Here is a 26,246-nt window from a genome sequence, read left to right on the forward strand (position 1 = left end):
CCCTCTGTTGTTGTTCCTTAGGCTATGAGACATACCCAATCAGGGGACCGGCGAAACCTCAATGGTTGGAGAAGAAAAAAGCCCCGCATTTCCCCGAGGGGAAGAATGTGAAAGTGCGAATGCACGAGTTGAATTTGCGCGGTTCGGTAATGTTCGCGAAAGAGAGATCACACACACACACACAACTACAAAGAAAGAAAGATGCATTTATTCACAGACACCTATTTATGTTGTCGTTGCACTTGATTGCTAGAGCGGATCTCAGCTTTGAAATTTCGTGTCAGTACTCCTTTAAGCGGGTGCATTAGCCCTTCTCACGCCCAATTCTTGGCCAATCCCCCACGTGGGTATGTGTCATGTCAGCGGCCAGGCAGCGCGCGCCCATCTCCCCCCGTTGCCAAGGAACACGAGGAGATTCCTGGCCAATCCCCCACGTGGGTATGTGCCATGTCAGCGGCCAGGCTGCGCGCCCATCTCCACGTGCGCGGACATCGCCGGTGGACGCAGGTTCAGGGTCGCTTAAGAAGTGCATTAGCACTTAAAAATGTTTCATCTAATTACGGGGCACTGTATAAAGATAATGTCACAATGTTGAAAGGCATTTTGCAGTTATAAATTGGGAAAAAGGAACTGAAAATTGCAAACTGTGTGTGAATATTCAAATTAGAATAATGATTAATTAGCATTTTCAATAAAGCTCAGGAGGGTAGAGCAAACATCACAGCGGATAAACCCCGTCTCATAAGTCCCAAATAAAAGTAATTCCGGCACTGACATGGCACACCCATGGATGCTAAGCGGCTCTTCCTGGAACCGGTACTTGAGTCTGGTAAAACGCCAACAGGTAGTGGTCGACGGGCTCTCCTTCGTTGCAGTAACTTCACTGAGGTTTTGGAGCCAGACGAGAAGTGTGAAGGTACCTGTTGGGCAAGTCGACAGTAAAATCCGTTAGTATGACCTCTATGTTGCGCGAAAGGCACCATTTTGAATTCCCTGAGAACAGGTGGCAGAAATATATCAAGAACAGAAAAACTGATTTCTGCTATCCTTGTAGCTTTGGAATCCTGTGATATCTAGCAGCCGTGATAAAAGACCTTCACGGAACGACATCTGCGATGGGCCCAGAAGGCGCTATTCTTGCTATAAAAATAGCGGCTTCATTTGAAGAGATGCCCGCATGCCCAGGTAGAAGGTGGATTTCAATCGTATGGGACGGCGGGAGCAATTTAAACGTGAGCTGGAAAGGGGTATCTTTAAGGGCAGTAAGAGCTGAGCAGGCTGAAAGGGAATGTTAAATTGTAACTGGGGACACTATTTAGGCATCCAATTCACATAGAGCCAAGGCGATTGGCAAGAATTCAGCATTGAATATGGGGACAAAGTCTACCAGACGGACTTAAAATGACCAATGGAGGGAGGAGGAAAATATACCTATTTCTGACTTTTCATCACTCTGAAAGGCTTCTGTATAAATTACAACTCCTGGCTGCATGAAGGCCAAATGGCCTTAGAGGAGGCCATCGAGTATACGCGAATTTAAGATTTGGACATTTTTGCGTAAGATGTTGCGGGAGTTTATAAAAGGCGGGAGTTGTCCTAATAAGGAGGGGAGTCACCCTATTGATTTCGACACCTGACGGGGAAATAAGGCTTGGTAGTAAGTTAATTTGCGGGCAGTGTGATCTGGGCCACCGGTGCGCAAAAAACGCACCCGGCTCAGCAGTAAGGACAGACTACAGCCTGTTAACTCCAGAGGCATAATCCAGGGAAAGCCCAAAGCCAACGCCCCCGCGCTGAATGGAAACAAAAGGCCGAGTGACCCGAGTGCGGTTATACCGAAATCGGGCAGACGTCGGCTTCATACCGCAGGGACCCAGATTTGATTCCGACCACGGGAAGCGCTTCTTTCCGCTTTCATCATCGTTATCATCACTGTCATCGTCATGTGCACTCCTACCGTGTAAAGTTGGCTTTCCTTAAGTTCGCTCTTCTTACGACACCGCCATCAGTGATACTAAGAAAGCCTTGCTTTAAAGAAAAAGAAAAAGAAACGGCTGCGAAAATTAATATAAGCAGATATAAGATATTTTTTCGCTTGTCCATATTATCGCCATTGCCACTGATTCTGGAATGCGTGGAATATTGACACTCTTGTGTTAAGTCCAATAGTACCCTTAAAAAATTAACCACCCACTGCTACCTTTGTGCAATAATTTTTATCCCTTAGTGTACCGTTTTCCCGATTACGCAGATATCGCATGGCACTATGCGGAATCAGAAACGATACTCCTGACAAACGAAACCTGTTTACCCGGTCCCTCGAGGTTCCGTATAACGAGAGCCCGCTGCACACTAATTTATGAACCACGAGAAGCGAATTTGAGGAACTCAGTGTTGGCGCTGCAATAGTCACCCGCCTTGCAGTACTGGTACATCTTAGTACTGGTGCGTATATATGGTTTCAACACCTTCAGGATGCCCTTGTATGAGTGTTCCGCCCAAGCGGTACCCATTGTGACCCAGTCCGCATTGCGGCCACCTTCACTACCGCGAATGGAAGGTCCCCGCTGTAAATTCTGCGTCATAGTAGCGTTTTCTTTTTTTTTACGGTGGAGCTGGCTCTCTATGGTGTTCCGTAGATAAATCTGGGGTGACAAAGACGCCTTGTGGCAATGCCAACTTTATAGCAAATTTTCAGCAGAAAACGGCTGTAATTGTTGTTTTGACAAGACTTTATCCAAAAGAAATATATGACTATAATTACGCGAAATTTTATTCCCTTGTCATAATTAGATTACAGTAAAGTTGTAACTTCACAAATTCCTCGTCTGCTATCAGGGAAACGAATTGCCTAATGTGTGTTTGCTACGACAAAACTGCAGTCCTTCCACGTAACCAGACAGTCATAGTCACTACAATGATCGAAAGATGAGACAAATACCTGTGCAATATCTAACCCACTGTGTGATGTGTATTGTGTCCAGCTCCGACAGACATCCACTTCAGGAGAGTGGAATGGCCTGTTATTTTGCTAGCAAGCGCTTGATTTGAGTAATTTACGTGTTCTTTATGAGACATACCACGCAGTCCCATTTTACGTCAGATCATTTAAACGCAGCTAGGCGCTCAATGGCGCCGGCCTCTTATAGTTCATTGCAGCAGCGTACCAATTGCCCTAAATCTGTATTTCGTGCAACTAGGTGTGTGCCCAGACCGAATACCGCAGCAGCAGCAGTAGGAAATCGCAGTAATTGAAAAACTGTCGGCGCATATTGCGATATGGCGCTTAGTGCGATATCATCATCATCACCATCATCATCACCAGCCTATCTACGCCCACTGCAGGGAAAAGGCATCTCCCATTATTCTCCAATAACCTCGGTCCTGTGCCAACTGTGACCAATTTATCCCCGAAAACTTCTTGATCTCATCTGCCCATCTAACTTTCTGCCGCCCCCTGCTAGGGATCCACTCTGTTGCCCTTAATGACCAGCGGTTATCTTGCCTTCGCATTACATGCCCTGCCCACGTCCATTTCTTTTTCTTAATCTCTACTGATATGTCCTTAACACGTGTTTGTTCCCTGACCCAATCCGCTCTCTTCTTGTCCCTTAATGTTACACCTATCATTTTCCGCTCCATTGCCCGCTGAGTCGTTCTCAATTTAAGTTGAATCCTCTTAGTGAGCCTCCAGGTTTCTGCCCCGTAGGTGAGTACCGGTAACATGCAGCTGTCATACACTTTCTTCTTCAGCGACAGTGGTAGGCTGCTATTCATTATCTGAGAATGTCTGCCATATGCACCCCACCCCATTTTTATCCTTCTAATTAACTCTGCCTCATGGTTGGGATCTGGGGTCACAACTTGGCCTAAGTAGATATATTCGCTTACCACTTCCACTGCCTCGCCACCTATCTCAAACCGCTGTGCTGTCCCGAGGTTATTGATCATTACTTCAGTTTTCTGCATATTATTTTCAGGCCCACGGTTCTACTCTGTTCGTCCAGTGCGGAAAGCATGCTTTGCAATTCGTCCCCCGAGTTACTTAGCAAGGCAACGTCATCAGCAAATCTGAGGTTACTGAGGTTTTCTCCATTACCCCTTACTCCCACCTGTTTCCAATCCAACGTTCTGAATACTTCTTGTAAACATGCTGTGAATAACATTGGAGAGATTGTGTCTCCTTGTCTGACACCGTTCCTTATAGGTATTTTACGGCTCTCGTTATGGAGGATGATGGTTGCTGTGGACCCATTGTAGATATCCTCTTGTAGTCTTACATAATGCTCATCTGCCCCCTGGTTCCGTAATGCCTGAATGACTGCTAGGATTTCGACCGAGTCAAATGCTTTCTCATAATCTATGAAGGCTATATATAGGGGTTCAGTATACTCAGCGCACTTCTCTATCAACTGATTCATCGTGTGAATATGGTCCATTGTTGAATACCCTTTACGGAACCCTGCTTAAGGCGGCACAAAAAACGAAATGAACGGTGAGCTCTAATGCTATTGCACGCTCACAGAAAGAAACAAGGGAGCAGTCTGGATCTTACCTTGGCTTCAAAGTTTTTGGCTGCCCGTCTACGCTGGTTAACTGATTTTGAAACTGGTGACAGTGACCATATTCCCTCACGCATTTATTGTCTTTGTTAACGAGAAGAGGAGGTTCGTAACCCAAGGGGGCCCGGGTTTAGGTCGGCGAGAAAATCTGATGAATATTTTTAATTTTAATGTATGCAGTATTGGTGATTTTTCTTTAACGGCACACTAAGATTCACCAATACGACGTGCATCACGATTAAGGGATTCAATCATTCTTTTTTGGCCACTTAGATGATTCATAAGTATACTAGCCGAAATTCGAACCCCTGATGGAGGACGCCTGCCGAGATGGGCTTTCCACAAGCCCAGAGGTCACTATCAGCAATGCAACCCAGTCATCCAGGCGATCTACGTCGTTCCCGCCAAGAGTCACGGATTTTGACATCGAGCTTGATCGCCTCCGCGCAATTAGACGGCGCTCCGCGCAATGGTACAGGCGTACAAAATCCGTGCACGGTGTAAGGGTTGGCAACCACACAAAAAATACAGCGACGCATCGTACAGCCCCGGGCACATAGGTGGAAATAGTTTTGCGAGTCTCTCGACTCTCGAAAGTCTCTGTCCTCTATGTGGAGACCTCTGCGTGGACTAGCAATGCCTGTGCAGCAGCCCTCCCCTTCAAGGCATTGGCACTCCATAAAAACTTTGGGTAGGTGGAAGTTGCGGAGGATTTCTGCGAGATGGTTGAAACTGAGACCGACCCCGTTGGATCTGCGTGGAAAAGCCAGGCTGCTCCTCACCCCGATGAGCGGATGGACATCCCTTTTTCAATGGGAGGGTTAGAGGAAGCCCTGGCATTCTGCAGGCGAAGCTTTTCATCGAGTCATGAGCGAGTAACGTACTACAACTTATGCCACCTTGGTCCTGGAACTCGACAAACCCTTTTTTACGATTTTAATCTGACATAAGTGGATAAGGTCGTAGCCCCCGAGTGAAAAACAAGCCGCGTCGTTCTATTGCTAAAGACTAGGAATCTGCCCTTGACCTTGCATCATACCGCCCAACTGGCCTGGCAAGCTAACTGCCTTGGCAAGGTCACAGAAAAGATGATCCTCACGCGGCTTCCGTGGTACCTTGAATACCCCAATATACACCCTGAAGTCATGGCTGGTTTTCGATGTGGGCGTTTCTCCGTTGAAAGGATTGTGTACTTAGTAACATTTGCGCAGAAAGAAAAAAGCCGAAAACGCCTTTCCACTGCCCTATTCCTGGACGTAAAGGGTACCTACGACATTGTGGTTCTTGAGGCTATTCTAGACGCCCTGTAGCCCTTTGGTGTCGGTGGACAAGTTTATCGACGGGTAAAAAGCTTCTGGCCAAAGGTTTTTCTTTCTTATTACAGAGGACAGCCCAACATCACAGCGCTTCATTCAACGTGGTGTTCCTGAAAGTGGTGTGCTAAGCCCAAAGCTTTCCAATCTAGCGATCACTGAACTTGTGAAAGCTCTTCCCAAAAGTGCCTGCGTTTCAATTTATGCCGACGACATTTGCCTCTGTATCTCAGATGTCAATCGACCTCAGCTACGATTTACCTCAGCAAGAGCCTCAGCTACGAGCGTAGCTACGTAGCTACAAGCAGCTACGCACGGCTCAGCTCCAAAAAGCGGCCTATGTGACGACGTAACACCTATGAAAGTAAGGACTGAGAATATCTAGCGACCTGCCAGCGGTGGTTGAATTTACCCAGCCACCCATGTTTCGATATCTCATAATGATCAATTGGAACTAGATACCTTACCCCAGACATCCCAAATTCCTTGTAATTGTCATCGACAGGGAAATGTCATGGAGCACACATGTGACTTTTAAAAAAAAAAAACTCAACGCCACGGCCCACATTTTCTGATTTCATACCGAACAGACGTGGGGCACATCGGTCAGAGGAAGGCGGTAGCTTTACCAGGCACTTTTATTGGGATGTTTGCGTTACAGCTTGCCAACGATATCCAGTACATGCTCCAGAAACCTTCCAGCAGTCCTGAGCATACACGCTCAGGCCGTACACACATGTCTTGGTTTACCGCGATGTCTGGCAACAGCTGGAACGACTTACACTGCCCAAGACCATCCAATAGAAACTATGTGGCCACATAGACGTTACACCTGCCCATCAGGCTCCTCTCAAGAATACCGTGTCACCAACTTGCGCAGCTCCCTCAAAGTCGACTACGCAGATCATTTGCAGCGATCGTCGCAGCGCACAGGGCCGAATTACCATCAAGGTACACGCCTTGACGGCCCCCGAAATTCGCCTCCGTGTTCCGGGCACTGGGAAGAAGGCCGAATTGCCGCCACTGTCCCTTAAACAGCTTTCTATGATGTTACTGCATGAGCAGCACAATAACCAGAGTCATATGGTTACAGATGGTTCTGTAACGTCGTCGACTTTGGCAGGTGTCGCAGTCATACCATCAGAATTACCCAAAATTCACTTTCGTGCGTGTTTCCCGTGCCAGGAGCTGGACGGCTACTGACCTGGCAACCATTCGATACATTAACAAAGCTGCTTTTCAAAATGGGCCGTTTTCTTTATTTTGAAGGTGCCCCGAAAAGTACACGACCAGCCCTGCGCTACTGTCCTTTCCACAAACTGGTTACAGAAATTCAAGTATTTCATTGGGCCATCGTAAAGGGCCGTGATATCTTATTCCAACAGGTACAAAGTCACTGTAGAATCAGCGGCAACATTTCGGATGATGCAGCTGCCCGGACGGCACATGGCAGTGAAAGCACCATCTTGCTTACAATGTGAAAGACCGGTACCTCGAAGATGTTTCGTCATTTAGGACGTAGTACTGACATGAGTAATGGTATACACCGGAATCTGTGATTCCGCGCCTTTACACGCAGAACCTTCTACTCCAGCGCCGTCTTCAGTGTGGGCTGTCTCGAACAGTCTACTTTGTATACTGTGGTTTAAAGTGGCCTTCACGAAAGCCTACTGCTTCCTCATCGGGATGGCCAGTAGCGCCCATTGCGACGCCTGTAGGGCTGAAGAGACAACAGAGCCTGTTCTTTGCATTGCCTCCCATATTTATAGAACGGACGTGTGCTCTCCACCGACCTCAGCCGTGACAATAAACCGTGTTCACAGTCGAGACGATCCCAGGACATCGATCCCTGCTATTGACAAGGCGACAAAAGCCCGTCTATGTTTGCTGAACGACACAAGCTTAGACGGTCGACTATATTGCCCAAAAAGAGACCAGAGTGCGAGCGCGTGCTCGCTCCTGTCCTCTCATTTTCGTCTGCCCTCTTCGACATCCCCTGAACATCCTTGCCCCAGTGCCGAGTAGCAAACCGGGCTCTACACCTGGCTAACCTCTCGGCCTTTCCGTCCTCTTTTCTCCTCTCCTACCCCGAAATAAACCAAAATGTTTTGTGCATGTAAGGCTATAATCCTGCGCCTCATTTGTTTTGTACAAATACTGCAAACACCAAACGCTCACTGCTCATGATTTCGTCACAGTCTGTGCCTCGAACTAAATGCCTCATTGCGGCTTACATCTACCAATGGTGATTTTCTTCGAAATGATTCTTTTCGAACTAGCAACTATTCGGGAAGCGCAAACTGACAACGAGGCTCATTGAGATGTCTGTGAAACTGTTCCAGGTGAAAATGCATGGCCTACTCAATATTTCTGTTCTTTTACAAAAAAAGCGCCACGTCCATGTGCTGGAATTCTGTCACTCTCAACTTGATCGACTCAATATTTTTTATTTGAATTGAATTCAATTGAGTTTATTTTACAACCATGTTGCAGGAAGGCCAGGAATAAAGCTGTTTAAACAGCTTGGAGGGCCTCGGTCACCATGCACCCGCTGTTGTAAACCTACACAGGTGTACGTTGAGATGTAAAAACTAAATCGTAGTTAACGCGGTCCCAAAAGTGACATTACTGTAACAGAGCCTGAGTTTGCACGCAATCATTCAGCACAAAAATACTGTGGGAATAAATGGTTTTCTCTGGAGCTGCGTTAGAGCACTGGGTTTCCAGGGATTGCCTTTCATTCGCCGCAGAGGGTTTCGTTGCTTCTAAATGAAGGTTTATTTTTTCTTGAATTTTTAATAATCCCAGGGGAGCTGCTTAGAGCGTAAAAATTATGTACACTTGACTCAGTTTTTCGGCTTACGGAGGTACAAAAACTGAAGTGCGTAGGTGGCCACTTCAGAGCTCGCCAAAAGAGCAGTTGAAAGTGTAGGGGCTCAAAAAACTCAGGGACGGCTCCTTTTCAATTCTCCTCTTGAACGCCTTGATCTCAGACTCAGTCCAAGAGCTTTTGTAGGTGAAATAGCGCCACACTGAAAAGAAGGAGAGAAGTAAAAAGGAGAAACGATATTGTGTTAATTATACTGCACAAGGCATTCCCCCTTAAAACATTTTGCAGGCTTGGTTACCACTTTGTTCGACATGTGACGTAAGGTAAGATTTTGAAATTCTAAACAGAGCAAAAAAAGTCGGGACAAGAAACGACGACACCCGGCGCCGTGTGTCGTCGTTTCGTGTCCCGTCTTTTTTGCGCTGTTTTGAATTTCAGTTAGTATGAACCAACGAGCCCAAACCACCGTTTCAACACAGTTCAAGATTTTCAGCATGTCCTTCTGCATAAGCTCAAAATTCACAGTGGCAAGGCAGGGCCTCCTGACATAACGCAGGTCTCGAACGGGGGGCAGCTTTGGGTCCTTTGTCAGGTCCGCGCCAGGCCGTGGGAGCTACCAAAGCTCTTTTAGTGTTTTTACGCGGCACAGGTTTAGACGAAGTGTTGTGACTAACTTCAGTGCCAAACTCTGACCCGCTAAAAAGGGCCCGCGCAACCAACAGCAGCCAGAGAACACCAGCGCATGCTGTGCTCATTAAAGATTTCATTCATTCATTCATTCATTCATTCATTCATTCATTCATTCATTCATTCTGTGAAAATGTTCGGAAATTCGTGCGCATCGCGTCACATTTCCGTTTTTTTATTTTTTATTACACACACTTCCAAGCTATGGCGCAGTGGCTCGGCTCACGTCACCGTTACCATAAAGCGCATTCTCTCTCTCTCTCTCTCTCTCTCTCTCTCTCTCTCTCTCTCTCTCTCTCTCTCTCTCTCTCTCTCTCTCTCTCTCTCTCTCTCTCTCTTTATATCTATGTTCTTTAACATTTCCAAGACAGTGTATCGAAAATGTCACGATGTTCAATGTTAGCGCGTTTGCTTTCCTACAGCCCATAATTGGGGCGTTAGACGATTTTGGAGGGCCAAAGTCAAGTAAATATGAATGAATGATTGATTGAATGAATGTACGAATGAATGAATGAATGAATGAATGAATGAATGAATGAATGAATGAATGAATGAATGAATGAAAGTGAACCTTCTTTGCATAATGAAATATGTTAAAACGCAATGGGAGAATACAGCCACTTCAAACACTGGGGGGTAGGTCTGTTTTTCTTTTTTAGGGTGTCCGTTTCTGTCATGGGTTTGGTGGGCATATGTCAACACATTACTGTTCCAGATAAAGCTATTGTTCAACGCTGCAGACGGGTGAATGCGGATTTGTCTATGCTTTAGCATGCGCCGTGCACAGGCCACCAGTTCAGGTCATTTATAGTCAGACGATGGTGTGGCAGCTTGCCTCATACCCAGATTGTGTCGTATGCCTACGGAAAACCAGTAAAATGCATACGTAAGGGGGTGGGGCCTTATTATGATATGCACACGTTCATGCATGCTTTTGCGGCTTGTGTAAGTAGTTTGAAGCAGCATGAGCGCTTGTCGATTTTCTGGTTAAAGCACGAATTCTCTTTTTCGCGTGAACCGCGAAATAGGGCAAGTAAAGCACATAAATCCCAACAAATCATTTCCTATAGTAGCTCAAATGCAACGAAAGGAGAAAGGCAAGATAACCAGAAGTCACATCAGCTACCACTTGCTGCTTTTTCATTTTCATACCTCTCAGGCATCCCAACCCATACTGCAGGCTCTCAGAGGTTCGTTATTAGGGACAGTTGTGTGCATGACGGAGTCCCATAAAAAAGGGGACTTTCAATGATTTTTTACAGTGAACCTTTTTATGGCTAGGGTTGCGCAGATTTGTCGTTCCGGTCAACGATTCTCGGCGGAAAAAACTCCGCTACCGAATTTGGTGAAAAAGCGCGAGCCATTCCACAGCTCGAGACGTTCGTGTGTGTGCATGTGTTTCTTTCTTTTTTCTCTGTCTGTCTGTCTGTCTGTCTGTCTGTCTGTCTGTCTGTCTTTTTCCTTGCTTGCTTGCGTTTATTTGGCTCTGCCCTGGTTCTTACACGACGGGCTGCCGTTGTACATTTCGAATTTCATTTTTCCTGTGTAGTCCTAACGGAAAGGGTATGGTAACCATGTACCGAACCTTATACATACAATACAATCATCGACTTGACTTCACTTGACTTAACTACACATGACTTGACGCATATAGTCCCCACTTCCGGATGCTGTGGGCGTCAAAAGTTTACAAGTGCGTGAGCCCGTAAAGGGTATTTTCTTAAAGGTGCCCTGCCCCGATTCTCCCCCACGAACGGATACCTCTACATCCCAGATTCCATACAATCTGCCGACATTGAATGATGCCAAAGAGCGGCTAGTCGCGGCATGATTTCCATCAGATGTTTGTACCTGCGTTCAAAATTCTGTAACCTCAGCTTTATTGGTTATCCATTTTTACAGTGTGGAATGACTCATGATGTTTTTAAGACTTACGCTTTGTTACACTTTCTTAGTGGCAGCATTGATCAAAACTGCAAAATGAGTCGCAAGATTCATCTTCGGCGATAATATTTTTGCGGGATGTCGTTCTAAAAAAACATTATGGTCCAGTTCCTTAAACATTGATCAGAAACGGGACTGCGTTTATAAGCAATTTTAAACAGCTTTGACTTTCCGATAATCTACTGGACGACGCGTCAGCTACGACATTCAACTTGTCGTCGCACCCTCGGCTGAAATTAACGGACGTTTATACGCACTCATGCTTCTCTTGGCCCTTGCCTTGTAGCTGAGCAACACGGCAGGGGGGTGCCAGGCAGTGTTGCGGGCGATTTAATTTTTTCTTCGTCCCGTCTCTCGCTGTTTTTAGTGAAAGCAATAACTCCCCTCCGCCCCCCCCCCCCCCCCCCCGGCCTTCCAAACCCTCTCTTTAAGGAAGCTTAACTTTGTATGTCGTTAGTTTTTACCACGTTTTGTAACTCAGCAACAGCGGGAGCTGAAATTGTTCCCAATGTCTGCAATCGAAACAAAACAATAAGGTTCGTTGGATTGCGCTGGGGTTCAACATGTCTTCACAACAGATTGTAACCTAATTCAAGTACTCTGCAGCATCGTAAGGCACTCTTTCGCACACCAAATCTATAAATCCAGCATAAACATTACAGTCCCCATGAGTTGCCGAAACATTCGATAAAATTTCTGAACATGTGTTCGTATCAACTGCATACTGTGGTTTACTTTGGAAGGCAGTAACTGTTCTTCACTCTCTCGTATTTCTGGTTCACCCAGTAGCCTGTGCTAGAATCTACACATACAACATTGCACTGCACCCTTCACTATTATTGGGAAAGAGAGAGATCAAACTTTATTTAAAGCGGCTCATGTCTGGGCGGCCGAAAATTGGGTTCTGGTGGGCCTGGAATCCGCTCAGGCGGGAATTCCGCAAGTGTCAGGGCCCCGCACGTGGATCAATGTTGTTCACTTACAAATGCGTCTTAACATATCTTGCAGATATGAATTATTTTTAAACCTCATATCGTACGGAGCGTGACTTCAGACCCTCTTATCCTTGATGGAGCTCCTGATGATTCTACTGTGCCCACAGGGAGCCCCAGTAGCACAGCAGACTCTGATGCTCCGGGCGCTGTCACGTGTCAACCATAGCTCCTTCATCTGCCATTATGAGCATCTTTATGTTTTAATCTACGGGCCCTCTACACGCATATCTACAACTTTTTTAGGCAGCACCATCTTCATCTCACGCACATTTTAAGCACAAACCTGACATTGAACGACCACCTAATAGAGTCTTGGCTCTATTTGGTCGTAGACAACCTTGCACCAATAAGCACAAACATACTACTACTACTGACTATTGAAGGGCCCCGTAACATAGTATTGGCGCTCTTTGGCCATAGATATTCTTGCTCCAAAAACACAAACATACAATGCAATACAACGACTGTGCCTCTGGAAGCCATAAAGCCTTACAGATGGCCCCGGTATGTCATAAAGGCCTACGGCTGCAAAACCGCGTTTCCCTTTGAGAATGACGGGGTGGAACATGCGTGAAATATCGCAGGACATAAAATATTTCTTTCTTATCTTGTCACGACTGTATATATACGTAGGGATTAGTCAGTGGAAGCCAAAAAATAAAATTACGATACATTTTGTTACAACTTCCAAGAAAAGCGGAGATTTGACGGGTTTACGGGTTTAATATTCTGATTTATGTCGTGAGAGGGTCTATCTACCTATAAACGAGTACTTGTGGGGAATTATCTTTTATGTGTTGGGTAAAACTGTGAGTTGAACATTTGCAAGAATTTTGCTTTAAATGCTCATCCAGTCTTCCTGTCAATACATACCTGTTCCGTCTGGGAAGCACTCGATGTACGCCATGTATTTGCAGTTGTCGGTGTCTAGAACGAGGCACCGGCTCCGGCCTGCGCAGAAAGTACGGGGGTAAACACGGTGCGCATGAAGAGATTTGTACAAATACATATTCGGTCATGTACACGTAGGTGCTCATGTCATGCAACACGTAAACCACAAACTGTAAGGAAGAGATTGGCCCTTGCTTTTTTCAACGCACAAAATGTCTGTGGTTAGCCTAGTGTTCATATTATTACAATTTTAAAGTTGAGTGATCAAGCACTGTCGATTCACGCTCAATATTTATTTTTCTCTCTATTTATTTCCTATAGCGTCATGGCCCAACGGGCGTTATTGAGGGGAGTGGTATATCAGGAACATCCACTGATTACAAACATGGGATATAAAAACTATTTATAAAGAATAAAACAATAAACATACGACAGTACGCAAATATGTACAAAGGCTTAATAAAAATCTATGCAGGTGCCTATTGCCGGCAGCGCGGACACTAAATACTGAAAATTGTATATTAAAAAGAAATGAAACATATTAAAAGAAAAATAAACTCTGTGGCGAAAATTGGGTCATAAAATTTTCATTGACGGCTGTAGTAATCCGGCACCTCTACCTTAAACTCGTCAATGTTACTGACAACGGTAGGCGATCGCACGCTGTTGAAGTTTAGGAATAAACGAATTCGAATGGGCGGGTGTGTGACCATTGGGGATAGCAACTTTTCAGAAATGGTCTACTCGCAATGGTACATAAGGGGGGGGGGGGTGAAATAAGGACAATTTTATGAATGTTTTAAATTTATAGAGTTTAAAGAAAAGACACGTGCGCGATATCATTCTGAGCAGTGAGAGTGGTGCTAGTGACAGACCGTTTTATCAGTGATACGCTTGACAAACGAGCGTAATTCGGAAGGGTAAAACGTGTTGCTGGGCTTTGATTTGCTACAATTTCGTTTATTAGGAATTTACTGCATAGATCCCGAACTGAAGTCGCGTATTCGAGTGATGAATGAGCGAGTGATTTGTATACATTACCAGATTAACGGAAGTGGGGGCGAAGTAAAATTTTCGCTTAATATATCCAAGCATTCGACTAGGTAATAGAAGATATGGGCATATTCTAACTAAGGTGTACTATTAGAATAACACCGAGGTATTTAGAAGACGACACTGGTAGCAATGCCAAGCTGTTAACAGTAAAAGGAGAAAGTATCAAGTTACTGTGGCATCAGAACCGCATTACTTTGCATTTACTAATTTTGAATGTCATATACTAATCCGGCATTAATTATCGATGGCTTAAAGATACTGTTGAAGCAAATAAAGATCATTTGTATGTTTTTGATTCTGGGGTAAATGACACAGTCGTCTGCTAGGGCTTCATTGAAGAATTAGAACTGTTCGGTAGCTATAGGGCATTCTTATATTTAAGAAAAAGCTAGGGGCCAAGTAATGAGCATTGTGGGACGCCTGAATTCACCAGAAGGGTTTGAGAGTTCAATACATTAACATAAACGAATTCAGATGGGCTAGTTAAAAACGTTCAACCCACTTAGAACATTAGGGTTAATATTAAGTATACTTAGTTTGTTAAGACCATGTAAAAAAATTACGCCCACCTCCCCTGCGGGAACCCTGGTGTGATGCGACGCTGAGGGAGGGTTCAAGCGCAAGCGGAGAGCAACCGTCGACCGAACGGCCGCCGGAGAGCGGCACACCGGTTATATGCGCAGCGCACCCGAAGGAGAGGAGACCGCCTAGAGAGAGACTACTGCACATACGCAGCACCGCGCGCAGCGCCGCCCACCGGCGGAGTGAGAGCGCGCTGGGCCGCACTCCCGCAGATGTTGAGAGAGAGTGTTCGCTCTCACCTGGGCACGCGCCGACGCCAGTGCGTCTGCCGCGGCTGTGACGCAACACAATCCAACACAATATACTTTAATCCAATCCAATCCAAATTCAATCCAAGCCAAGCCAAGCCAATCCAATCGAATCCAATCCAATGTCCCTCCGAGAGAGTGTTCGCTATCGGAGAGGAGAGGGGGGAGCGGAGGAGAGTGCGGACGCCGACGACGACGACGACGACGGACGCACGCAGGAAGGACAGGGCCATGACAAGAGATGCTCTCAGCGTCGCATCTAATATATATATATATATATATATATATATATATATATATATATATATATATCATGTGGAAAGAGAACATATACTGTGTAGTAAAAGAATAATGTACGATGCAGAAAAAGGAAAAATAAGTGCATCCTCACCTCCGTCTTGAAGATGTCTTTCTAGGTAGACCTGATTATACACAGGAGCATAGATGTACCTGCAAAAAACTCAAGCGTAATGTAACCGAAAAAAAACTCCCTAAACAATGCGTTAATATCCCGTTATCTCGCCCTATCGCGATTTCGATACCTGAGCAAGTGGGCGGTATGTTCATACGGCAAAGTGCGGCACTCACGTTGAGGCGTGGCAGTTGCCCGGGTTGACCGCGTAGCAGACGAAGTCGCCCTTGTCCGACTTGTCGAGGCTGTCGCGAAGGCAGTACGGCGGACCAGTAGGCGGAATCCAGATAGACCAAGAATCGGCGTTGTAGCCGCAGCCAAGGGTCTGCGCCATTACCCACCATAGACAGTTAGAACTCACCCGAGCTACTCCTGAGAATAATTTAGGCGTGCACAAGGCAAAAATACAGCAACTTATTTCCGTCAGGTAATCTTAGCAATGCGTCTCTGAGACGAAAGCCGATAAACACTGCCGATAAACACTTCCGATAAAAGCTTCCACTCTTCCCTCCGTGTCTGGAAGACCAGAGAAATGTAGTTATCGACAGCACTGAGCGGCACTGCGTGATCTTCTCGTCGTAGCAGCCGCGACTTCCAGTTCCAGTTTCTGCTTTGCTTTTGTTGCTGTTTTCTGTAAACTTGCTATCGACTGTGTTTATTGCTGCCACCTAAAAAAGCCGGCCAATAGCCACGACATCACTCGAATGCCGTCATTCACCCAAAAAACGCCCAGAGAGATAGTGAACGAGAGCAGTGTCATTTGGTAAATGTACTTTGTTACCCTTTACTCCAAGTACTGGATGCGCTTGTTGGATACTTTCTGAAAGCACTTCACATTTCGAAACAAGTTGAAAAGAGTGTTGCTCCCAAACATTTGCTCCCAAACAAATGGTGTAACAGTATCTGCGTTGCTCGGCGCTATCATTGTGCGTTTTTTAGCGCAACTTTTACAGGTAGCAACTTTTACAAGGCGACAGCCATCTGCCGCCTTGGGAAACTGATAACTTTCACCGTTGCTTTAACGGAAACATGGTGGCAAAATACATTTTGATTAATTTGGAATGTCACCGCTGCAGAATTATAATCATTCCAAATTCAACGCAGGGCTTCAAACAAAATAAACATGACTCTGCAACCGCTTTGGTAGCTCTGCCGCTATTAGATTGCCAGCTGTAGGCCTGGCAAGGAGTCAACATATTGATTACTCGGTTTTCGGCACTTCCCTAATGACATTGCATAGCGGGATATTTGAAAGCGCAATTATTATGGTGCAATTCTTTTGGTGAGTCGATGTCCTTCTGTGCCTCAACAGAGTTGGACGAGTTATCAAAGGCTGGACCTTTTACACAAACAATGTGGTTTATACTCATTATGGCCTGTCTTAATACAGGTGCTAATGCTAGCAGACGTTAAAAGAACGGTAGGAAACAACAAACGAGTGCGTCTACCCACCTGCTCTAGGTAAAAAGTATTCAATGGCGTGCCGCTACAGGCCTGGTCGTACGTAGCTGATGCGGCCACGATCGGGCTCCATGCTGTCATCACTGCGAGGGAGAGAGTGGATTAGGTATTGGTCGATTCCTTCAAGCTCTTCGTGTGCACCACGTGTCATCTTTTTCGAACACTACAAACTAAAATGTGCCTTCCGATCGCATTTCGCTGAATGTGGACGGAACAATAAAATACGGCGGAGGAGTGAACGGGAAGACAGCGCCCTCATTTATTTAGTGTCCCTTCTGGGTTGGTAGTCGGCTTTCTTTGCCGCGTACTCGATCAAACAGTCCAAGCGTCCACACTTGTTCTCACATTGTTGCTCTGCATATCTGGCCACCACGGCAAAGCCTGTTTACAAACATTACACCTGCAACACGAATAGAGGAAGTACGTAAGGTGAATTGCATGGTTGTTTCAAATGATCAGTAATAATAAAGCCTAACTAGAAGAAATATGTTGCCTAGGTTCGTTACCAGAGCCCACAAGAAAAAGAGCAGTAACGGCACAACTATTTAACGCCAGGTATGGAAGCTTTTGAAGCTTGCGTGATAGCATAAACATACCAAACATTCAACTGTTTTAACCTAAAACAATTACAGGCGGGTTATCTTGTATTTGACGTGCTCTCTAAGGAAAACATGCACAAGGAAGAGCGGTAGTTCAGAGCAACCAATTCTGAGGCCTCAGTGGCAAGGACCTATCGCTGCACCAATCCGTTAGTTCTAAGCCTAGGTGTGGCGAGCATTTTTGTGATTTTTAAGATCAAGATCGAACGCCCCCGTGTAAAGGAAATCGCGCGAACTTCAAGAAGACGTGCGGACTTGAACTTACCGTGGGTGTCAGCGGCTGAATTATTTTATATCGCATGCTCTACTTTGCAGGTAAGCGTGAGGATCTTGAAAGCGCAGTCTATTTTTATTTAAATGTCTGCGAGCTTGCCCACTTAACAACGGGCTGACTGGCCGGCGTGTCTGCGTGCCGGAGGCTTGTAGCACTTCTCGAGAATTCGCAGTGGTGTACGTACAATAGAAGAGATTCGCTACGAAACACCGCAAAGAAACGCAATGTTCGTTGAAAAAAACTCCCACCTCCCCTCGCGGGAACCCCTGTGTAGATGCGACGCATAGGGGGTTCCGTTGTTGTTTCCGCTAGGTTGATTCTCCCATCGCGTGAAACGTGCCGTGAACCCCCTGCCGCGGCTATGACGCAACGCGGCGCGGCTATGACGCAACACAATCCAACACAATCCACTTTAATCCAATCCAATCCAAATCCAATACAAGCCAGAAATCCAATCGAATTCAATCCAATGCCCCTCGCGAGAGAGTGTTCGCTATCGGAGAGGAGAGGGGGTGAGCGGCGGAGTGCGCAGCTCGCGCGGCGAGGAGAATGGGGGAGGGGTGTGGACGGACAACGACAACGCCGTATGGAGGGACAAGGCGAGTGAATGAGATGCCGTCGCATCTAAAAAAAACAGGCTGTAGACTCTAATGCAACCAGCATGCTCACCTGTTGCCCATATAGTTTCGGGAAGATTTAAATAGGTGGATAAGGGCAGTGCTGCCCTGCCGCAGCGCTGGAATCGCACACTTTTTTCTCTCGGCGATGATGGTTGCCAAGCATTTGATAACTGTGGCTGTTCGTACCTCAAGAGAGCTGTTCCGATTCTCGGGTTCATGGAATGCCTCGAAAGCTACCTTGGCCAGCACGTAATCTCTCGTTCAAAAATTACACCTCCAATGCAGATGATCTAAAGAAAGGAGCTTGGATTGGGAGGTGGGGCAGAAAACTCCCCCCATTGTGCTAGCAAGCTGTACCAAGCCTGAACTCGTGTCTTGCCCGCTCTTGAAATACTAAGACTTCCCCGGATTAGTTTGCAATGTTACTGAGTGAATTGACACTCCTGCACGGGCTGCAAACTTCAGCGTAGGACCTGGTTCTATCAGCCCTACCTTGATGCACTGTTGGTAGTCTCGCCAGCGGCTGTTACATCTACAAAGGCATACGGGTACGCCCCCGTTCCGTCGCGGTAGCGTGGTTGGCGAGCGGCTGCTAAACAGTTGCCTCCATTCGGACGACGAAGAGCCAAAGGCCGAATTGAACTTGTTTGGTACATGTCGAGTAGAGAAAAGCGATGGTACAAGTAACTGCGCACGCTGGCGTGCTTACAACGCTTACTACATGACCACTCGAACGAGCTGAGGAACGTTCTCCGCTGAGCCAAAAGTCACACTGGCTGGCTCGTCAAGGAGCTAGCCTCTTACATCAGGGTGGCCAGATGCGTCAGAGCAAACGAGCGAATTAATCGTTTCAAAACGAGCCCAAATAGCACCGCGCGACTCATGTGTGGAAGCCTAAAACAACAGAGACTCATGAGAAAGGTTTATTAATAGTAACATCACAAAAATGCCTTAAGTAGTATTGGAAAGTAAATAATAAACTTGAATTTTTTTGTATCATAAAAGTATTCAAAACTCAACGAAATATTTATCACTTATTCAATTTATATGGTAGTCTTCATTTCCACACCTTGGACCAATTGCAATGAGCCTGATACTTGGACCATGGCATTCTCCATCATCTCAGCGGACAGTCCTGGATGCGTTTTGGCTATCTTGACAATATTGGCGTCGCTGAGACTTACTTTATAGCGCCCCTTATACGGACAGCCTTCGCTACATCCCATGTCCCTGTATATGACTGTTTTTTTTCTCCTTTCCTCTACTACTCCTCTGTTTACTACTCATCTATCCTTTCCCCATTCTCCTTCCTGCAGAGTAGAATGTCCACGTACGCATGTTGGCAAATCTCTCTGCATTTCCTTCTTTAAAAAGAGCTTCTCTCTCTCTCTCTCTCTCTCTCTCTCTCTCTCTCTCTCTCTCTCTCTCTCTCTCTCTCTCTCTCTCTCTCTCTCTCGCTCGCTCTCTCTCTCTCTCTCTCTCTCAGTTCGATGCGCGTTTGCCAGTGATGTAATCATGCCAGTGCGTGATTTCCTTACTTGTTGATTTCGGAACGTAACTTTTGTTTCATACTTCAACAAAACACAGTCATTGTCGCATGTACTTGACTCATCTGGAAAATCCTCACATTCCATTTCGACTGAATCGTGCACGCCTTTCCAATTCAGAAGGCGCACCATATTTGCTGTCAGTTGAGTCTCGGCGGCGACACATCGAAAATTGAGGCCATAGGACATGTGCAGAATGCCGCTACAGTGTTTCGATAGCACATCGCGACGATTAGTTATTATTTATTTATTTATTTATTTATTTATTTATTTATTTATTTATTTATTTATTTTTATCGTTCGACATCGGACAATTGCCGAAGGCAGGGCGAACAACGACATAACGAATTCTGCTATTTCCGTGACAACACTTTCACCAGTTGCATTCGTAAAATCTTACCACAACCGGTTTTATATCTAATATCTATAAAGTCGGTCAAGAATCTAACACTCGTATGCAGAATGTTTTCCGAATTTTTGACGAGGAACGTATTAGTGAACCTCAAGAGCACTACCGTAATTATATTCTCAGGAAAAACGCGAATAAGCCAAAAAAAGTGCGAGACGGCTGAAAGAATCTGCAAGCGACTCGGTGAAAAAAGCCCAAAACCGCTTATGATAAGCGGAACTGGCCACACCCTGTCTTAGAGTCTGAACTGCAACGGTAAAACCAAGCATCGAGATGTTTCACAGCAGAGTACAACACACACAAGAAACAGCACTACCGCAGAGTCGCAGAGGCCATGAGTTCGCAAACAGCCGCCGCGGCAGGCCCGCGCAAGCGCAGGAGGGTTTTGGTCACGCCACAATCTCGAAATTGCCTGCGCGCCGCGGCAAGTACTGACCATAGGTACTGACTTGCACGTTTCTCTCGCTTCGTAACCGACCTATGAAGCTCCGCAGCAAAATACGAAGGCAATGAGTGTTGTGCATCGCTAATTTATTGCATAAGTTTTGGATGGTACTTGTTGTCGCTGTTCTCGATGTTGTAAAAGTGAAGCTTTGGTGTTTCCCTGATGGCGTCTCTAACGCGTAAACGTCCTCATAAAAGCCAACTTACTCTGGCAATGACGATGGATTATCGTGGGTGAAGTGAACGAAAAAAACGCTTCAGTGGCCGGAATCTAACCTAGGTCCCTCGCGTTTTTAAGCCGGTGCCTATCCGATTGCTCCATTTCAAACATGGTCGAAACTCAGTCCAACCTCAGACGACAACCACACAATCCGCCACGGGAAAGCATCACATTCAACCATCGTCGTCGTTTGGCGGAGGAGTGCATGAATTTCGTGCTGTTTTTTTTTTCTTTTGTGTTATTTTTTTCGTCTATTACTACCACTGTATAATGATGTGCCAATGTTCCCGATGCTGCAGAGTCGAAATTGGTTGACTTCATAGGATCGTCAGTTTCCTGAGGAGGCACGCACCCACTCAAGCCGATAATGTGGAAGCTTTTTGTCCGTGCCCCCAATATCTCGGAGGAAGAGGTTCAATAAATATGAGTTGCTGATTTTATTTGATGATGGTGCGCTCTTGAAGCCTACAGGCCAAGTCAGCGCGCACACACACACACACACACACACACACACACACACGCACACACACACCGCTGTCAATTCGTAACCTCGCCAGTCCAATGACGCTCCGCTGAGTCCCTCACCAACTCCGCTTTGTGGTAACTTAGTCGCTTGCACACTATAGTGGGGGCATACTGTTGCGTACACTATGTTAATCAAGGTAACAGCTAATTTCTATCGGAGCCGTTACCGACATTCGGGAGAACTAGCAGCCACTCTACGCGGTGTTGAAGCTCGCAGAACGATTCATACTTAGCTACCTCTCAGAAAAAAAAAGGGTATACATATGATAGGCTTTGGGCTAGCCCTTAATTGGCACTGCTATGCGCTTGACTGTTTCGATGGCTGCAGTAGGCGTACAATCGAACGAATCTTCGTACTCCACTCTCCTTAGAGAAGCTTGCTGACGTCAAGCTTTGGTTGGGGAGGACGACTGTGGCATAGGGGAAGAGAGATGAAAACACTTGTTCATCTTATGCCGAGTTTTTACATGCTGCAGCAGAATGGCGAGTTGGGCTGGTTGGTGAAATTTCACGTCGAAACCTTCAAAAAGCGCGACACTGAAAAACGGACACATACGAAAGGAGCACAGGATGAGCGCTCGTCCGGTGCTTCTTTCGTTTGTGTCCGTTTTTCAGTGTCGCGCTTTTTGAAGGTTTCGACGTGGCCCTTTTTAGCCGTCAGGATTGTTACAGAATATCAGAATAGCTTCAATGCATAGAAAATGTATAGCCTAGTAGGATTCTTTTCATAATATTTTTTCACAAATCTCACGGCATCCAAAAGAAAAACCAATAAGAGTTACACTTTGGGACCGGCTAGGTGTATCCACACACCATTATAACGTTGATGGTACCGTGCATAGACTAAAAATCATGACCTAAGCTTGTTTGGACCGTGTGGTGTGTAAACGCGGTCTTTTCCTAATCACTTTTCTCCGCTCTAATTGGACAGTATCCGGTTTTCACGTTCATCGAAAAAGAGCGCTTCGCATGGCAGAGGCGGTGAAGAGTGACGTCAATTCTTGATGGCGGTGCGCCTTTGCTGTATTTTTTGTTTCCTCGTCGCCACTACATGCAGAACATTGCTGCCGCGCACTTCTTCTTAACGAGCCATCAAGGGAAGCCCAGGCGCTCTTCAATGGGTGTGTCAAGCCATCGTTGGCCGTGTCTTTCACTTTGTTCCAAATAGCTTCCCGCTCGCTTGGAGACATCCGATATGATGATAGCCGGCGAAGTCACGTTCCATCTTCTGGAGCATCGTGGTGGCGTCGACCACAAGTAAACACGGTTACGGCGAATAAAAGCCCGACATTTATCCTGTTTTTGATGTGAAAGCAACCGGTTGACGTCAATTGAATGGGTGATTTCGGTAACGCCGTGCAGTTCGGTTTGTTAGTGGACGAGGACAGCATCACGGGCCGCGTTGATCGCACCAGCGAACGTGATGGACGTGCAGTAGCGCACCCAGGATTTTTGCGGGGGGGGGGGGGGGGGGGGGTTGAAATGTTGACGAAAATGTAAAATATAGTAATATATAAATACAGAAATATAAAATAACGAATATAAAGACAAATGTAAATAATACAAATGAATATAAATAAATAAACATAAAGAACAAAGTATATAAAACTATTAAGAGTAGTTGTCGAATTTTTCTTATTTTTCACGCGTAAAAATTAAGCGTCAAATCAGCCCCTGTATCCTATACAATTGGCCTGCAGGGGGAATGTAATAATGGTTACACCTTTAAATAACAACAAAAGGACACGCGAAGCCTTTTGCTATTGCCCGAAGCATCGGACCCGAGTTTGTAAGTACAATGGGAAGGAAGGGATGATGGGAGATGGGGGTGGGGAGGAAATATAATTAAAGCATTCCTGAATGCCTTCTTCACTGATGAAGTCAAGCAAAGCGTAAAGGACGTGCAGTCTCCTCGTGACCTTTATTTTTGGAAAGATGCAAAGAGAACAACTTTGTAGTACAGTTGACTGTTAGTAAAGACGAAAACTGTCCCTTCTCTACCGCTGGTGGTCGGCAGTGAAGCAGTCGAAAAGCTCCAGTATTTGTAAAGTTAACTGGTCTAATTTACTAATAACATTGGCAGACCTTTAACACATACAAATTTCAAACAACTCACTTATTGCATGAAATAAGAAAATAGTCAAGAGAGCAAGAGTACTAAACGGAACATAGCTTATGGTGAAGGTGTCCCGGAGAATTAAACGAGCCATGAAGACAGAATACGAGTTTGTTTTATTCGAAAGATTTCGCGTTTTATAGCGCCCCCAGCGCTTGTCCGGCAGCAAATGATGCCGCATTCACTGATAAATTGATCAATTTAGGTTAAAATTTTGATTTTCCCGCCAAATCGGAGCTTTTCTTAGTCACAAATGACGTCAGAAGCGCGTGTATTCAAGCGAACTTCCACTGCGTCATTCGGGTTTGCGGCTTGCGGCCTTGCTCTCCGGCAGCCCTCCCAGATGGCGCTGAGTCATCCACGAACCTAAGGTCCCTAAAATTTCAGGGACCTTACACGAACCGTTGTCCGCCGTTGCTTTGATTTTGAGCGTATTTGCACCTGGCTTGTTTTTGCTACTGTAAAAAGTGATCGTCTCATGAAACCTGGAGTATCCTCGACAAACAGGGTCACGTTAGACAACGCCGCTTGCGCCAATCGGCCAATGTCATGTAAAACAACTTCAATGCGGCGGAGTGCTGTGCAGCCAAAACGAGCATAGTGCGCCCAGTACCAACAGCAGTGCGCATAGGTACTTTTATGCTTACGTGCGTTTTTGTAACTTTCATTGTTTACCGCATCATTCTTACTGCTGTAAAATGAATATGCATTACACTTAAGCGCAAATAGTTCGTTCGGAAAGCCTATAAGCCGTGCCTAATGTGCGTTTACTTTTTCCGTCCTCAGTCAATCGCACAGCTGAGCTCATGTGACATCACAGGTTCTGTTGCGGGAAATGAGCTAGTGGGTCGCATGGTAATTCCGTTTTTTCCTAGTTATTCAGCTTATTTGAGCGACGTGTGCGTCAACGGTGGTGTCAGTATGATTCTATGGAAGCAATCTTTCGAATGAACCGAACTTGTGTTTTGTCCTCATGGCTCCTTTAAGGGACCAACGACGGGCGGCAGTTTCTGAAGTCCGACCCTGGCGCTGGCTGCTGCTCCCCGTGAACCCTGCGGGCAGGACTTTGGTTTTTTTCGACCGGCCATTGATAAGACAAGCGCATTCTGGACCTATTTTCCGCAACCAATGTGGGAGACGCTTCTTAACAATAATCAGAGCCGTGTCCCTCCCCGCCAAAAAGAAAGGAACCAAAAACTACCGGACACGAAGTTTGACCCCTAAAACGCGTGCTTCGGCGAAAGAATTATTGACGGAGATGAAATAGTTGAGACAAAACAGTGATATAAAGAGTGAAAAAAATTATCACTCGGAAGCGCCTAATCAAACATCCCCCTCGCGAGGGGCACGATGAAATGCAGAGCATTTCCGGGGGCGCACGACGTCAAGTAGTTTGCGTTACGTTAATGTTGTTGCACTTGTTGCTGTTGGTTGTTGTATTGTAATTAAATGAGGAGACGTGATTACGTGGTCACGTGACATCATTTATTAGCAGGTGGGTATGATTATTGTGGCGCAGTGGGAAGAGCACCATGTACCTCGCGTTCCGCCCACAGGTAGTGAATGCGTTGTATAAGCAGCTTCTTGAGGGAGTTTGAATGAGTCAAGGATATAAGGCGCGTTCGTAGCCCTCCATTCTGTGTCGGCTTTGTGGCGCAGTGGGTAGAGCACCATGTATCTTGCGTTCCGCCCGCAGGGTCTTGGGATCGAAACCAGGCGCCGGTAAGTAATATTTTTTTATATAGTGTAGGGGGAGGGGTGCGGACTACTGCGGACAACTAGAACGGGTGACATCGTGAGTTAAAGAAATGCTCTGCATTTAAAAACAGGAACGGCCGTTGGAAGTAGAGAGGGCTCAGAGCCTGGAGCGAACACCACAGGGGCTGCGGAATCTTCTACAACGCGGAAACCTGAGCCCTTACGACATTCGGCCAAGGACGGTCTCCTCACCCCGTAATAGCCGCGTCCGCCGCGTCTTCCGGCCGGTCGGCGAGCAAACACAGGCTACACGCGTTTCTTAGTAAAACGGTCGCCTTGACTGCCGAAGCAGTTCTCAACAAAACGCAACGCGGGCTTCCAACGATTATCAGTTGCTATGTCAGATACAAAAAAAGGCTGTCCACATGTCTACCAACGGCAAAATATGGTTTGCACGGCGAAGCCAGTTTCGAGGAACAAAGATAGAGCCCAAACTTGAAATACGTCTGAATTCGAAGTTTACTCACATTCGATCTATCTGCAAGTGAACTAGATCTGTTCGTGCTGAGCAGTCAAATTTGTGCTGAGCAGTCAAATTAACCCATATTTACGAAAGAGTATTCAACACGACATCATTGTTATCCGTGTTCACTGGTTTTCCTAACTACGCACGAAACATTGCCACTTTCCTCAGTATAATTTTAGAAACTCAGACGGTACGTATAAATAAAGGAAAACCGAACGTTTTTTTTTTAATTCAACGGGAGGGGGAGTGCTGTAAGCTCGTACTGTGCTTAATATTGAAGAAAAAAC

The 26,246-nt window shown here is 46.0% G+C and overlaps 1 protein-coding gene across 2 annotated transcripts in view; it reads right to left on the reverse strand.

Moving 5' to 3' along the window:
• The window catches only part of LOC144169174 (uncharacterized), a 70,376-nt gene that overhangs the window by 36,668 nt on the left and 7,462 nt on the right, over positions 1–26,246 (reverse strand). The window contains exons 2-7 of one of the 2 annotated variants that reach the window (XM_077698207.1): positions 16,973–17,064; positions 15,697–15,845; positions 15,500–15,558; positions 13,205–13,282; positions 8,739–8,907; positions 187–920 (exon numbers count right to left, since the gene is read on the reverse strand). In XM_077698207.1, coding sequence (XP_077554333.1) covers positions 8,774–8,907; positions 13,205–13,282; positions 15,500–15,558; positions 15,697–15,845; positions 16,973–17,064 — 512 coding nt within the window. In that variant the 3' untranslated portion in view covers positions 187–920; positions 8,739–8,773. Of the gene's footprint in view, positions 1–186; positions 921–8,738; positions 8,908–13,204; positions 13,283–15,499; positions 15,559–15,696; positions 15,846–16,972; positions 17,065–26,246 lie in introns of those variants that run through there. The other variant, XM_077698208.1, reaches the window with a different exon arrangement.

This window comes from Haemaphysalis longicornis, unplaced genomic scaffold (genome assembly GCF_048455015.1).
Source record: "Haemaphysalis longicornis isolate Haplotype H1 unplaced genomic scaffold, Haemaphysalis longicornis Haplotype H1 scaffold_2, whole genome shotgun sequence".
Taxonomy (NCBI): domain Eukaryota; kingdom Metazoa; phylum Arthropoda; class Arachnida; order Ixodida; family Ixodidae; genus Haemaphysalis; species Haemaphysalis longicornis.